The sequence below is a fragment of the Theropithecus gelada genome, chromosome 20 (assembly GCF_003255815.1).
Source record: "Theropithecus gelada isolate Dixy chromosome 20, Tgel_1.0, whole genome shotgun sequence".
Taxonomy (NCBI): Eukaryota; Metazoa; Chordata; class Mammalia; order Primates; family Cercopithecidae; genus Theropithecus; species Theropithecus gelada.
The window spans coordinates 61,928,623-61,943,549 of NC_037688.1; the positions used below are offsets into that span (position 1 = coordinate 61,928,623).

The 14,927-nt window shown below is 44.7% G+C and overlaps 1 protein-coding gene and 1 long non-coding RNA gene across 5 annotated transcripts in view; one reads left to right on the plus strand and one right to left on the minus strand.

Annotated features, from left to right (window-relative positions):
- METTL9 (methyltransferase like 9) overlaps positions 1–7,308 on the minus strand; it is a 53,437-nt gene extending 46,129 nt beyond the window's left edge. For 2 of the 4 annotated variants that reach the window (XM_025371443.1, XM_025371442.1), the window contains exon 1: positions 7,224–7,308. In XM_025371443.1, coding sequence (XP_025227228.1) covers positions 7,224–7,268 — 45 coding nt within the window. In that variant the 5' untranslated portion in view covers positions 7,269–7,308. Of the gene's footprint in view, positions 1–4,651; positions 5,075–7,223 lie in introns of those variants that run through there. The other 2 variants (XM_025371440.1, XM_025371439.1) reach the window with 1 other exon arrangement.
- On the plus strand, positions 5,165–14,481 carry LOC112614737. Its single transcript, XR_003117123.1, has 3 exons — positions 5,165–5,871; positions 6,762–6,888; positions 14,007–14,481. It is a non-coding gene; the product is annotated as an uncharacterized LOC112614737 (long non-coding RNA).
- The last annotated feature ends 446 nt before the right edge of the window (positions 14,482–14,927 follow it).

Below are 14,927 nucleotides of genomic sequence, written 5' to 3' on the forward strand. Positions count from 1 at the left end.
CAATGTGTAGAGTGACAGGCACCCTCATATCCATGAGGGGAATCAATTAAAACAGATTAAATTGCTTCAGCTTTGACTTAATAACAAATTACTGACAATCCTCATTGCAAATACTAAGTACTCACTCCCTGTAGGACAGGATAATCCTAAAATTTTAACAAAGCTTCAGAGGGTCTACACAACAGAGCTTTTTACTGGACGCCATTAGGGTCTTCTAGGGCACCTCCAAAGAGAAACATAAAGACTCCTGGTATATCCAGCACAAGAAAGAGATCGTAACATTCTGTGAAATTGAAGCAAACACTTGTTGGGGTTTCAACACAGATTATGAGGAAGGAGAGAAATCCTTTCCGAAGTCTCTTGGTATTCAGCTGCAAAGGCCTCCAGACTCTCGAAGGCAGTTCAGAGGAGGACACCAATCCATCACTGTCTGTCCGGCTTAGCTGGCTGACTATCCTTGAAGCATTGTTAACTCATGCCTGACTCCAGTCTGCCTCCACAAGGTAAATGAGGGGTAAAGGGACAGGAAACACTCCGTCCTTTAGCACAGTGTTTGGCTCTGGCTAGGCTGTCCAAGTATTTTTTCATTTGGGGGAAAAAAAGGATTTTAATTCTTTCTTGAATTCATCATCACTTGTGGCATAGCACAGTTCTGAGCTTATATAAGAAAGTGAAAAAATAAGTCACTCCTATACACATACTTGCAATTTTAAGTTACACCTTAATAAGTCTGGATATTTAATGTTATCTGTGCTTTTAAAACACCTTGCAGTATGTCACCTGGAGAAATCGTTGTGGTTTGGTTCAACGAGTTCTATAACAATTTTTTCACTCCATCAATTGAGAAGCTATTGAACGGCTATTATTACCAAGAACCTGGGGCCTACGGGTCCTTTCATAGTTTCAGTAGCTCCGTAATAGATGCATTAACTTTAAGCACTAGGTGCAATGCAACAAAAAGAATAGATCCTAAGTTTTTTATTGTTGTCTTTTTAAATTCTGAGTCTGCCAACATTGAAAAGTGACAATATCTACTAGTTTCTCACTGCCTGCCTCTATTTCTTCCCAGAGAGTCAATCTACCCACCCTGCAACCTGTGATTAAGAATATGCTGTTGGAGGCTGGGTACAGTGGCTCACTCCTGTAATCCCAGCATTGTGGGAAGCCGATGTGGGTGGATCACTGAGGCCAGGAGTTCAAGACAAGCCTGGTCAACATGGTGAAACCCTGTCTCTACTAAAACTACAAAAAAATTAGCCGGGTGTGCTGGCGCACGCCTATAATCCCAGCTACTGGGAGGCTGAGGCATGAGAATCGCTTGAACCCAGGAGGTCAAGGCTGCAGTGAGCCGAGATTGTGCCACTATACTACAGCCTGGGTGACAGAGTGAGACCCTGTCTCAAAAAAAAAAAAAAAAAGCTGTTAAGAAAGCTGGGAATTTCTCTTGCAAAAATTCTTTATTCTGTAAGAAGCCACATAGTAAATGTTTTAGGCTTGCAGGCCATACAGTAGCAAATATGCTGCTGTTGTAGCCTGGGAGCTTGCAGACCACAGGTAAATGAATGTGGTAGTTCTCTTTCAATAAAACTTTATTTGTGGGCTGGGCATGGTACCTCACACCTGTAATCCCAGCACTTTGGGAGGCCCAGGCAGAAGGATCACTTGAGGGCAGGAGTTCAAGATCAGCCTAACCAACACAGTGAAACCCCATCTCTACTGAAAAATACAAAAATTAGCTGGGTGTGGTGGCATGCACCTGTAATCCCAGCTACTCAGGAGGCTGAGACATGAGAATTACTTGAACCTGGGAGGCAGAGGTTGCAGTGAAGCAAAATTGGGCCACTGCATTCCAGCCTGGGTGACAGAGCGAGACTCCATCTCAAAAAAAAAAACTTTATTTGTGGACACAAATAAATTTGAATTTCATAAATGAAACTTCATGTATTACAAAATGTTATTTTGATATTTTCTTGGTAACCATTTAAAAAATATAAAACCATTCTTATTTCATAGGCTGTAAAAATATGTCTGTGAGACCAGTCTGGCCTCTGGGCCACTTCCCTGATCTAAGTGAAACCCTGCTTCTTGCTTGCCTAAAGTGAAACATAATCCCAGTTTTGAAGCTAGCACACCAAACCAAGTTACTAAAATGGCACTGCTACTACAGTTTTAGAGCAGCTTTGGCCCAAAGGAGCCTTGCCTCTCCAAACTACACTAACAAAATAGCAATTTTTAATGAATAAACATTGCCCAAGATCTCTCTTTTAACCACAGAATCCTCCATCATAATTCCTTAATAAAATAACCAGAAGGAAAACTTGCACTAAGTATGGTTCAATCAAATCCACAACCCTGCTTTTATGCAACTCCAAAAGAACCAGATGTGGCTATGGAACTCACACACCCAACTGAACACTTAGAAGACCTTGTATAAAACTATTAATCTGAAGGAGGAAAAACAGTTACAGTTATTTCACAAGCAACAAAGTTATAAGGCAAACACAGGATCCCGGAATATTAAGTGGAAAACAAATTTTCAACTCAGCCACAGTGCAGAAAGGACAGTTTCCTACTTTATCTCATGGTGGTTTCTACACAGCTTTCTTCTGTTCATTTTAATCTTTATTCATGGACTATTATCTTCATAATATGAATGTATTCATGTCAAAATAATGCCTGGATTCATTATTCTAAGGAAAAGAGTTGACCCCTCCCCCAAATATTCAGAAAATACCAGATTAAGTCTTCACCCTAAAGAAATTATCTGCCCAGTTGTTAGTGAAGGGGTACACACACGCATGCACACACACACAATATAAATATAGTATCTGAAATAAATGTATCTGAAACCAGTATTAGTCTTCATTAGAACCTAACAGATTCAGCTTTAAAAAGGTACACAATTAGAAAAGTATCCTCTGCTGGGAGATATTCTGAGGCTATGTCTACAGCTGTAATTCCACCTCCATACAAATCAGTGCTGAAATAGTGTTTCAATTTTTAAGGTAAGTGCAATTCTTTTATGAGCAATGAAAACATATCAAGTGGCTGCAGGAGGGGTAATCATGATAAGTGTTATCATAAATACCAATAGCTAAGAGACTCAATCATAATCCCACATCAATGGAGATAAACCGCTTTTTCTCCTATCCAGCACCTTATTTCTATCAACTGCTTAAAAATGTTAAAAATGACATTTCTAATTCATTGTCTACACCACTGTTCCATATGTGACATTCTGATAACTGTACAATTAACGGTACAGTACTTTGAGTTGTCTCTGTATGAACTAAGTAAATAATCCATAGGAATAAATGTGGCTTTGTAATTTAAGTTCACGTACATTCCTAACCATATCATACAAGTGATCAATGATACTGATATTGCATCTAACAAACTGCAATGGCTGGAGGCTTTCAAAAAAATTTACAGAAATTTAGCATTCCTTTACAAATAGAAAAAAGTCCAATATAAATATTACTAAAAACGAAATGCTACTTTTCTAAATTGCTCTATCTCCTTCTTAGACAATTCTCTACCCTCATTAAAACACATGAAATCAACCTGGGTGTAAATTCTCTGAACACCTGGCATAATAAAAAAGTAACGTAGGAAAATGAGAAATATATGAAAATGATGAGACACAAGATGATATAGGGAATAATTAGTGATCCATGGAAAAGCAAAATGTACTATAAATGCTAGCTATGACAAGACAACACTCTGGCAGAGTTCAAAAGCCTCTTTTCAATGAATTTAACATTAACTGCAAACTGTGTTAAGGTCAAATACGAAATATCTCACCTAATTCTACAGTTAACCTGTACACGTTTAAGTGGCACAAGACCGAGCTAATGAAAAGCCTACCTACCAGGTCACAGCGCAACGCTCACGATGCATAACTACAACTCCCTCCCGTCCCGTTCGGTTTTAAAAATGCTTCCTGTAAAACTTGCATAATCTTCCTCCTCATCACACACAATCTTTCCAGCAGGCTGACTAAATCCAAGTTTAAAGGAGATCTCTGCTAGGTAGGAGGGTAAGGTTCCGTAGGATGGGAGCGACAACCTGTCAAACCCATTTTTTAAGCGCTTAGGGGGAAATGTCACCCGAATCAGCCCGGAGAGTTCAATGGCTTGCGATGTACAGTTACATTTCTTTTACGACCCTTTGTACGTTCTGGGATTCAACGAGACAAAAAGAGGTGCTGGCTTTTCGTTTTGTTTCTCGGGGGTAATGGATCTGGCCGGGTCTCTTCAGTCTCAGGCCTCGGTGCCAAGCGGGCGCCCCCGGTCACGCTCTGGCCCCAAAGTTCCCCAGTCCCGCCGCCGGGTGTCCGCAGTCACCGCCCGGGACCCAGGAACAATGCGGGGCTCCGGGGCGCTCGCGATCGGGCCCGGGAGGGGGAAGGGGAGGCCATGCCCCGCCTGCGCCGCGGAACAAAAGGCGCTCGCGGGGCCGGGCCCGGGTCCCCGGGGCTCGCGGAGCCGACGCCCGGCGGGGAAGGCGCGGGGAAAACTTTCCGAGAGGCCGAGGCGGAGGGGCAAGGGCCGGGCCGCCCCCTCGCGGAACCGCCCCGCACAATAGCCGGGCCCAGCGCGGGAAGGCCGGGCCGCCACGCCCCCGCCCCGGCCCCAGCCCCGACCCGTACCTGGTCGTTCTCCTTCCTGCCGCCCGCGGCCGTCGCCGGCCCGCCCGGGCCGCTTGTCATGTTCACGTACAGGGAGCGGGTGAGCGGGCTCCGCAGCGTCCACATCCTCTGCGCCAGCCACACGGACGCCAGGCTCAGGCACAGCCAGCCCACCAGCAGTCTCATCGGGGGCCGCGGCAGCTCGCTCCGATCACCGCCGGCGCCGGGGCGAGGAGGAGGAGGCACCGCCGCCTCCGGCCACAGCCGCCACCGCCCGAGCTCGAGCCATCGCGTCCGACTTGCCCATCCAGCCCCCTTCAGGGCAGAGGCTGGGGGTGGGGAGGAGCAGCCGGCGCGCAGCCTCGGCTCCTCCCCCATCCCTTCCGACAGCGGAACGCCACTGCCCCCTGCACCAGTTTCTACCCGGAGCACTTACGAGCGGCCGCGGCGTTTTCTCTCCCGGCGTCCTCCCTCGGTCCAGTGAGCGGGCGGCTGGGAGGCGGGACAAAGGGAGCGCGCATCCGCCCGGAGCGCGTTCTCGTGTCCTGGCCTTGCCTCGGCCTCTGGTAATGGCGGAGGTGCTTTTAATTTTTTTGAGGGGTGAGGCGATCACTTCCGAAGGCGGTAACTGCAGCCCTCCTGCCCCTCTAAGGTGGTGCCGGAAGGACCTCTAGGCTTTCCTGGCCTTAGTCGTTACCTCTGGACCGTCATCCCACTCCACGGCTGGACTTTGACCGGGTCGTGCAGTTAACTCCGGGGGCGCAAAGAGGGGAGTCATTCCTTTTGTGCATCCTGACACACTCACAGGTTCTTCCCGGAGACGAATGCTGCCAGTACTGGTTACCCGCTCGGATGCGTAGTTTCCAATTTGCATTTAGAACCGACCTGCTAGACTCCCTCCTCTCCTCTCCCCTTCCCACCACCACGACCCGCCTGCCCCGTTCCCCAAGCCTGAGAAGTTGCTGGCTACGTGTTTCTATAAGGAATGAGTGAAAATTCTGCCTTTTAGGGAAGCTACCGCAGCTTGGGTACCCACAAGTAATGTTTTAGATGTATTGATGGCCCTGCCCAAGAATGAAGACCTCAAGTTAGACTCCTTGGCTGACTTGTTTCCTTGAATTAACAAGGAAAGTTGGACCCAACACTCAGAGCGAACTCAGCTCTGGGAGCAGTGTTTAACCCGGATATTTATTTGATCAGTTATAGCACGAGAAGACCTAGCAACATTTCAGAACTGAAGGGTTAAGTACACTGTGTTCCTGTCACTGCAGTTCTTCCTGCTGATACCCACGCCACAATTAAGGAGTAACGTATTTCGTGGGGGTCCCTAACTTTAATACTTTCCTAGGTTTGTTTGGAAAGTGCTTTTAACTGCACCAGAAATAATGTAAATGTGTCTAAGTTCAAAACAAAAGAAGTAAACCTTTTGGTTAATTCGATGTTGCGCATCAGAGATTTTCATTTATGAAACAGTGGGGTGGTGAGTCACAGATGTGGAACAAAATCATTCTTTACCCAACAGCTTTTTTTTTTTTTTTTTCCTTGAGACTGAGTCTCGCTCTGTCTCCAGGCTGGAGTGCAGTGTGGGACGATCTCGGCTCACTGCAACCTCCGCCTACCGGGTTCAAGCAATTCTTCTGCCTTACCCTCCCAAGTAGCTGGGACTACAGGTGCGCACCACCATGCCCAGCTAATTGTTGTGTTTTTAGTAGAGACGGGATTTCACCATGTTGGCCAGGATGGTCTCCATCTCTTGACTTCGTGAGCCGCCTGCCTCAGCCTCCCAAAGTGCTGGGATTACAGGCGTGAGCCACCGTACCCAGCCCAACAGCTCTTTTTATTAGCTTCTAAGAATCTCAGCTGGCCACCTTTGGCTAACAAGGATATCTTGTTGCCTAATGTAACAGGCTGTAACAACAAACAAAAAGGCAGAGGGTGGGTGGGGGGCGGTATTTTGTGTTCTCTCCAATATACTCCCTGACTGCTTGCTGCCAAAACCCCAAAGAGCCCAAGCCTTACTAAATCTAGTTCAAACCTCTAGTGGTCCTGGCCCAAATCATCAAAAAGGAACTACGGTAGCAAGTCCAATAACTGTTTATTTACTATGTCACCTCTCCTTCCTGTCTCTTAGGATCAGTGTTAACAGACAAAGCAACTCTGTCACAAAAGGAAGCCTTCATCTTTTTAAAGTGGGGGTGAAAGCAGCAGGAGTGCATAAAATGGCATATTTCCTTTCTGAAGACAAAGGAGACAAAAAGGTATGCCCCAGCTATAGAGTCAGACCACATAGCTGTAGCTCAGAGACTGCAAAATGTTTTCAGATGAACAAGCAAGTAGATGGCTGCTGTAGTCAGAAGGATTTTGGGGTCAGTTGACTGCCACGAAGCCTAACAGCTCAAAGGAGCAGATTTTGTTTTATATCTGAGCAGCTGGCCTGGAAAAAAATAAATCACTCATACATTTAAAATACTCTGTAATAACCACAAAACACTCAAACCCATGCTCTTTACATTTAGCAGGCACAGGAAGAAACCAGAGCATCCGATGATCAAATGATTTGCCTGAAGGTAGCAGAGCAAATTCAATAGCTGACCTTTCCGTAGAACTTGGTATCCCAGCTCGTGGTCTTTCGATCCATCTAAGAAGCTTTGCTGTCTCTTCTCAGAGAGCCTCCTGAATTACAAATGAGGAGGAAGGAAAACAGCAAGAGTAAATATACGAAGCAGAAGTTCAGATTGCCCATTGGGGACTGCCCCCTTCCTTCATCTGCTAGAATGTCACTACCATATATTAAAACCTCAATTATCCATAACGGAGACGGGAAGAGGCAAGATAACACAAAAAACCAAATAGGAGCCAATACTTGTTCTAACATGATCTTGAGATGCAGTCAGTGATATTCAAAAGACACACAAATGACCCTCTGCACCAAACTCTGCTGATTGACCCTAGGTGTCTAGCTTGGGTCACAGCCCTGCACACAGGCCCAAAATTTTGGCGGGATCACTTTCCTATCTAGATCTCTAGGCAAAGGCTTTTTGTTATTGTTGTTCTTTGAAGCTACAAAGTTTGGCATTTTCATATTCTCTTTTCAATTACAAAGTATCATGTTAAGAGAATCCATAAGCAGAGGGTTTGGATCTATACAAAACCTATTGATGATTGTTATCTCCTTGAAGAGATAATGATTTAAAAAGAAATCATATAGACCAGGCGGGGTGGCTCATGCCTGTAATCCCAGCACTTTGGGAAGCCAAGGCAGGTGGATGGCTTGAGCCCAGGAGTTCAAGGCCAACCTGGGCAACATAGAGAAACCCCATGTCTACAAAAAATACAAAAATTAGACAGGCATGGGGACATGCACCTATAGACCCATCTACTCAGGAGGCCGAGGTGGGAGGATCACCTGAGCCTGGGAGGCTGAGGTTGCAGTGAACTGAGATTGTGCCACTGCACGCCAGCTTGGGTGACCCTGTATAAAAATAAAAATAAAAATAACTCATATAATCACTCTTTTTTTTCCCCAGAGATGGAGTCTTGCTGTGTTGCCCAGGCTGGAGTACAGTGCCATGATCTCGGCTCACTACAACCTCTGCCTCCCAGGTTCAAGCAATTCTCATGCCTCAGCCTCCCGAGTAGCTGGAATTACAGGTGCCTGCCACCATGCTCGGCTATTTTTTGTATTTTTAGTAGAGACAGGGTTTCACCATGTTGGCCAGGCTGGTCTCGAACTCCTGACCTCGTGATCCGCCTGCCGTGGCCTCCCAAAATGCTAGGATTACATGCGTGAGCCACTGCATCTGGCCATAATCATGTTTTTATGGACAGATATTTTTTATGCTTCTTAATATTCTTTTGTATATCTTCAGAGAAAGATATAAGTTTTTCCCAGTATATTCAATAGAATGTGTCCTGTAGTTATTAAGCAATGAGCACCTCTAACAAAATTAGCAAATGTACTCAACAATTTGTTTAATTAATTAATGTAGGAGATTTTTATCTGAATTTAGTTGATATAACTTCAGTCCTATGCAATGATATCACTGTGGGCCCCAGCTGATGAATTCTAAGTCAAGGCAAAACTGCAGACAGGTTAAACCAAAAAAAAAAAAAAATTAGCAGCCTAGGGCGGGCACCGTGGCTCATGCCTGTAATCCCAGCTACTCAGGAGACTGATGCAGGAGAATCACTTGAACCCAGGAGGTGGGGGCCACAGTGAGCCAAGATCATGTTACTATACCCCAGCCTGGGGAACACAGAGAGACACCATCCAAAAAAAAAAAAAAAAAAAAGGAGCCTCAAGTAGCAGAATTGAACCAGGATGTTAGTAGTTGGCCAGGCGCAGTGGTTCACGCCTGTAATCCCAGCACTTTGAGAGGTTGAGGTGGGTGGATCACGAGGTCAGGAGTTTGAGACCAGCCTGGTCAACATGGTGAAACCCCGTCTCTACTAAAAATACAAAAAAATTAGCCAGGGGTGATGGTGTGCACCTGCAATCCCAGCTACTCATGAGGCTGAGTCAGAAGAATTGCTTGAACCCGGGAGGCGGAGGTTGCAGTGAGCCGAGATCGCGCCACTGCACTCCAGCCTGGGTGACAGAGTGAGACTCCATCTCAAAAAAAAAAAAAAGAAGACATTAGTAGCAAATACAAGTAACACCGTGTGCTTCATTGGAGAACTCCCAATGCTACTCATTAGCATAGTAGTTTATCATCTGCACTTTGAGCCAGACTATCTGGGTTTTAAGCTGGGCTCTATGCTTCTTGATTATGCAATTTGAGGCAAATTACTTGACCTTTACATATCTGTTTCCTCAACTGTAAAATGGAAATAATAATAATGGTTACCTATTTCATAAGGATGCAGTGAATATCATGTTATATACTCTAAATATAAAGGGCTTATCAAGTGCCTCAACATTTAGTGAACACTCAAAAAATGTTAATTTGTTTTCACTTTAACTTGGGTAAATCAGCCTCATCTGAGCCTCTCTTTCTTCATCTGTAAACTAAGAGCCATGGTTCTGAGCTGTCTGCTTCACAAGACATTTGTGAGAATTAGATGATCTGAGAGTTTTTTTAACTGTAAAACATCAACCAAAGTTATCATAATAAAGATGCTCAGTGCTAATGTAAAATGCCCATGTGAGGGATCTAGGTTGCCAACCTATGAGAATCTAATGCCTGATGATCTGTCAGAGACTTTAGTCTTTGCAAAGTTACTCTCCATAAAACATTCTCTTAGAACCCATGATGATAACATCTCTTAATAATGTGTCTATCTTCACACATGTGTCTATCCTCATGACATTTCAAACTAACTGAGTGGGGAAAAGAATATAAAACACAAAACTAGGCTGAGGTGGGAGGATCATTTGAGGCCAGGAATCCAAGACCAGCCTGGACAACATGTTGAAACCCTGTCTCTACTAAAAATACAAAAATTAGCTGGGTGAGGTTGTGCAGGTACTTGGGAGGCTGAGGCATGAGAATCACTTGCACCCAGGAGGCAGAGGTTGCAATGAGCTGAGATCGCACCACTGCACTCCAGCTTGGGTGACAGAGCAAAAGTCTGGCTCCAAAATCAAAGTAAAACAAATAAACACAGAACTATAAAAAAAAATTCAAACCTAAAAACAAAATCGGCTGGGCACAGTGGCTCACGTGTATAATCCCAGCACTTTGGGAGGCCGAGCCAGACAGATGGCTTGAGCCACCAGCCTGGGCAACATGACAAAACTGTGTGTCTAGCCAAAAAAGAAAAAAAAAAAACCTACAAAAATTAGTCAGGTGAGGTGGTATGTGCCTGTACACCCAGCTACTCAGGAGGCTAAGGCAGGAGCATCAACTGAGCCTGGGAGGTTGAGGCTGCAGTGAGCCATGACCACAGCGCTGCACTCCAGCCTGGGTGACAGTACAAGACCATGTCTCAAAAAATAAAATAAAAATCAAACAGTAAACTCAGATTACCTACTTGTCAAAGATGCCTGTCTTTTTAGTAGGAAAGTCTTTTCCCCTCTGATATATAAAATTCTTTGCAGCTGGCTCACCTATTTACCCAGTCTATACCGGCCAGGGCATTTCACCTGCTCACAGAACCTTGTGAACTCCCATGATTTCCTCCCTCATCAGTCTCACATCTGTTTGAGTTTATGTCAGGAGTATCAACAGAAAGACAAAGAAATCCCACTTTCACATATGCAATAAATATTTATTGTGTATACGGAATATACCAGGCCCTGGATTTACTGGAATATAAAGCAAAATAAACACAATGTCTCACCTTCATAGAGCTTACTGTCTAGTAAGGAGGCAGACCCGAATACATAATTATGAACTGCTGAGAGCAGAGAAAGGATTTGTATACTATTACGAGAACTTAGAGAGATCTGACTTAATTGGGGGTGGAGGGCATGAGGGAAGGAGAGTGTGTAGGGAAAGCTGCCCTGAGGAAATGTGCTTTGTGTTCATTTTGATATCCCATTGCTAAACTTGAAAGCTTCCAGATTTCCCAAGTTGCTCCTGGACTACAGGTATCCCCAATAATTGTGACAACAGAAATAGAGATAATGCCAGACAGGCAAGCCCCCAAGTGGCGCTTAGCCCTCTGGGTTCTTGGCTTTGTCAGGAAGGAATTCAAAGGCAAGCCAGAAGTAGAAGAAAACAGTTATACTGAATAGGCTGTGTTACAGCTCCATGACTGCTCCTGTAGAGCAGGCTGCTACCCCATAGGGAGAGAGTAGCAGCTCAGGGTAGTTTTGCAGCCATATTCATATCCCCCCCCCCCCCCCTTTTTTTTTTTGAGACGGGATCTCGCTCTGTTGCCAGGCTGGAGTGCAGTGGCGCGATCTCGGCTCACTGCAACCTTTGCCTCCCGGGTTCAAGCAACTCTTGTGCTTCAACCTCCCCAGTAGCTGGGACTACAGGCATGCGCCACTATGCCCAACTAATTTTTCTATTTTGAGTAGAGACGGGGTTTCACCATGTTGGCCAGGCTGGTCTCAAATTCGTGACCTCATGATCTGCTCGCCAGGCGTGGTGGCTGGCACCTGTAATCCCAGCTACTTGGGAGGCTGAGGCAGGAGAATTGCTTGAACCCAGGAGGCAGAGGTTGCAGTGAGGTGAGATCGCGTGTCACTGCACTCCAGCCTGGGCAATAGAGCAAGACTCTGTCTCAAAAAATAAATAAATAAATAAATAAATAAATAAATAAATAAATAAATAAATGCATGTAGATTAAGGAGCTGTTTATGCAGAAATTTCTAGGGAAGGGGCAGTAACTCTTGGGTCATTGGATCACTGCCATGGAAAGGGACAGTAACTGTCGAGTGTTGCCATGGCAGTGGTAAATCGACATGGCACACTGGTGAGCATGTCTGATTAAAGCTACTTTTGCCCAGGCCCTGTTTTGGCTAGTTCTTAATCTGGTCCAGTGTCCACTCCAGTGTCCGAGCTCCACATCTGGAGTAGAGTCCTACCTCCTACCTCAGACTGCTCATCAGAGCCTTCTAGAATGTGAGGAATCCCAGTGTCCCTCACATACACTCACGGAGTTCTAGAGAAAATGAAATGAGTTGTCTGGACCGCTGTCAGCACAATCCCCTATACACATAGTCAGCTCTCAAATAGTAGCTATGGTGGTTATTATGGAATCATAAGGCAGATGTGAACCTAGCTCTCCTTGCACACGTTACTTAAGCAGTCCAAGAGATGAACAACCATCTACTTCAAACTTAATCTACTATGAGACACATTCATTAGAGAGAGTCCTTCAACCTAAATCCTGGGCTCCACCAAACAAATCAGTTTCTCAAAAGAATTGTGTGAATTAGGCATTTTATTTTATTTTATTTTTATTTTTTGAGACATGGTCTCTGTTGCCCAGGCTGGAGTGCAGTTGTGCAATCTCAGCTCACTGCAACCTCCACCTCCTAGTTCAAGCGATCCTCCCACCTCAGCCTCCCAAGTAGCTGGGGCTACAGGCACACACCACCATGCCCAGCAAGTTTTTTGTGTTATCTTATAGAGACATGGTTCGCCATGTTGCCCGGGCTGGTCTTAAACTCCTGAACTCAAGTGATCTGCCTGCCTCGACCTCCCAAAGTGCCAGGAATACAGGCATGAGCCTCCATGCCTGGCCTCTAAATTAGGCATTTTAATACACATGTTTTGTACCACCTACGTTGTGCTTTTTTTTTTTCCAAGATGGACTTTCACTCTTGTCACCCAGGCTGGAGTGCAATGGTGCAATCTTGGCTCACTGCGACCTCCACTTCCTGGGTCCAAGCAATTCTCCTGCCTCAGCCTCCTGAGTAGCTGGGATTATAGGCATGCGCCACCACGCCTGGCTAATTTTTTTTTTTTTTTTTTTTGTATTTTTAGTAGAGACGAGGTTTCTCCATGTAGGTCAGGCTGGTCTCAAACTCCCGACCTCAGGTGATCCGCCCCCTCGGCCTCCCACAGTGCTGGGATTACAGGCGTGAGCCACTGTGCCCAGCCCACTTCTGTATTTATACAGATCCTTCTGCCTGTGCTTCTGAATCCTTAAAAGACATCTTCACATACAGTATAAGCTACTTAAAGGAATGTAAGTATTTTTAAATATATATTTCAACTAAATAATATCCTTCCGATAACAGGTCTATGAGTCAGTGCTCTGATAAGAGACAGAAGGCTGTTGCTTTCATTCGGTTTCTAGGGCATTTTTGAAGGTCCAAATATCTTTCATCTAGTTTTAAATACCCTTTCAAAACAACCCTGTCCTTGGCCTCTTAATTGCTGTCTTTTGTATGTATGTGGACTTGGTCTTCTGAATGACTGCTTCCTCTCTACCAAATTCACCATGGGTATTTATTTTGAAACTAAGTGATCTTAAAGAGTTTGTAAAACATACCACAAAATAACCACATCTCTCCTGGCATGAAATAAAACCACTGTTTTCTTTTTGCACAACCAAAACTGATCAGAAAATGAGGAAGAATACATTTATGAAAGAGGATACTTGAGCAATCAACCAATCTGAAAATCAGACAGAACTATCTCCCTTCTCTGGTGAAAACTATGATTGATTTTTTAATAGCCACAGCTAATCTGAGCTTGTTTTACAAGTTAGCCCAGGATCTTCCTCATATTTATTGTGTGCACAACTCATTCAATCAGAGGAAAGGCATTTGGCTATCAGATCACCAAAACTGTGGCATTGTAAGACTCCCACTACAGTTTTCATCTCCCTTTATGGTCTCCTCTTACCAAGAATTCTTTGTGCTATAGTTTCCTGAAATTGACAGTCATTACTGATCACAGCTATTAAGTTTTTCTACAATAGAAACTTTATTTCTAAGTTCATTAGCTTTTCTTTTCTTTTCTTTTCTTTTTAGACCAGCGTAATGTTCTGCCTCCCAGGCTGGAGTGCGGTGGCAGGATCACAGCTCACTGCAGCCCCTGGGCTGAACCTATCCTCCTGCTTCAGCCTCCTGAGTAGCTGGGACTACAGGTACACGCCACCACACTCAGCTAATTTTTGTATTTCTTTGAGAGAGAGGGTATCGTCATGTTGCCCAGGCTGGTCTCAAACTCCTGAGCTCAAGTGATCTGCCCGCCTCAGCCTCCCAAAGTGCTGGGATTATAGGTATGAGCCACCATGCCCAGCCTAAGTTCATTAGCTTTCTATGCTTAAGTCTTCTGGAGAAGTTTGAGATGTGACAGCAGCAGGCATCGGAGGCTAGCAGCTCTCCCCTACCATGAAGAATTTTTCCCATTCAGATTCCACCTTCCCCCTCTCACACCACCCCAGAGGGCATGGAGAAGCTGACTTTGCTCAGGAACCACAATAAAGTGTAGTTTGTTACATGTGAATATAGAACATGCTGTTCTCCCTCCAACATAAATCCATTTTTATAACCAAAACTATAAATGACAGTGGAGCCAAATTGGCTACTTTTTGGACAGGCATCTTACAAGTTGCTTTAGGTTCATTATATCCAGTTTTTGCTTTTATAAGAAGACATATTTACAGATAATTTTTACCACATCTACAATGCTCACTATAATTATTCAATGAAAGAAGCCTTCAGGAAAAAAAATCTAAGTTATCCTTGTACAGTTTTGACAGTACATTGGATTCATGTTTAGAATCTGCAACATCCTGTTTGATTCATGTGCTGGAATTTCTCCATTATTATACTTTTCTTTTTTTTTTTTTTTTTTCTCACAGAGATGGGATCTTGCTGTGCGGACTAGTGCTTCCTCTTCAACTTCCTCTCCTTCAATTCCCTCCCAAGCCTACCTTTTCAGGACAG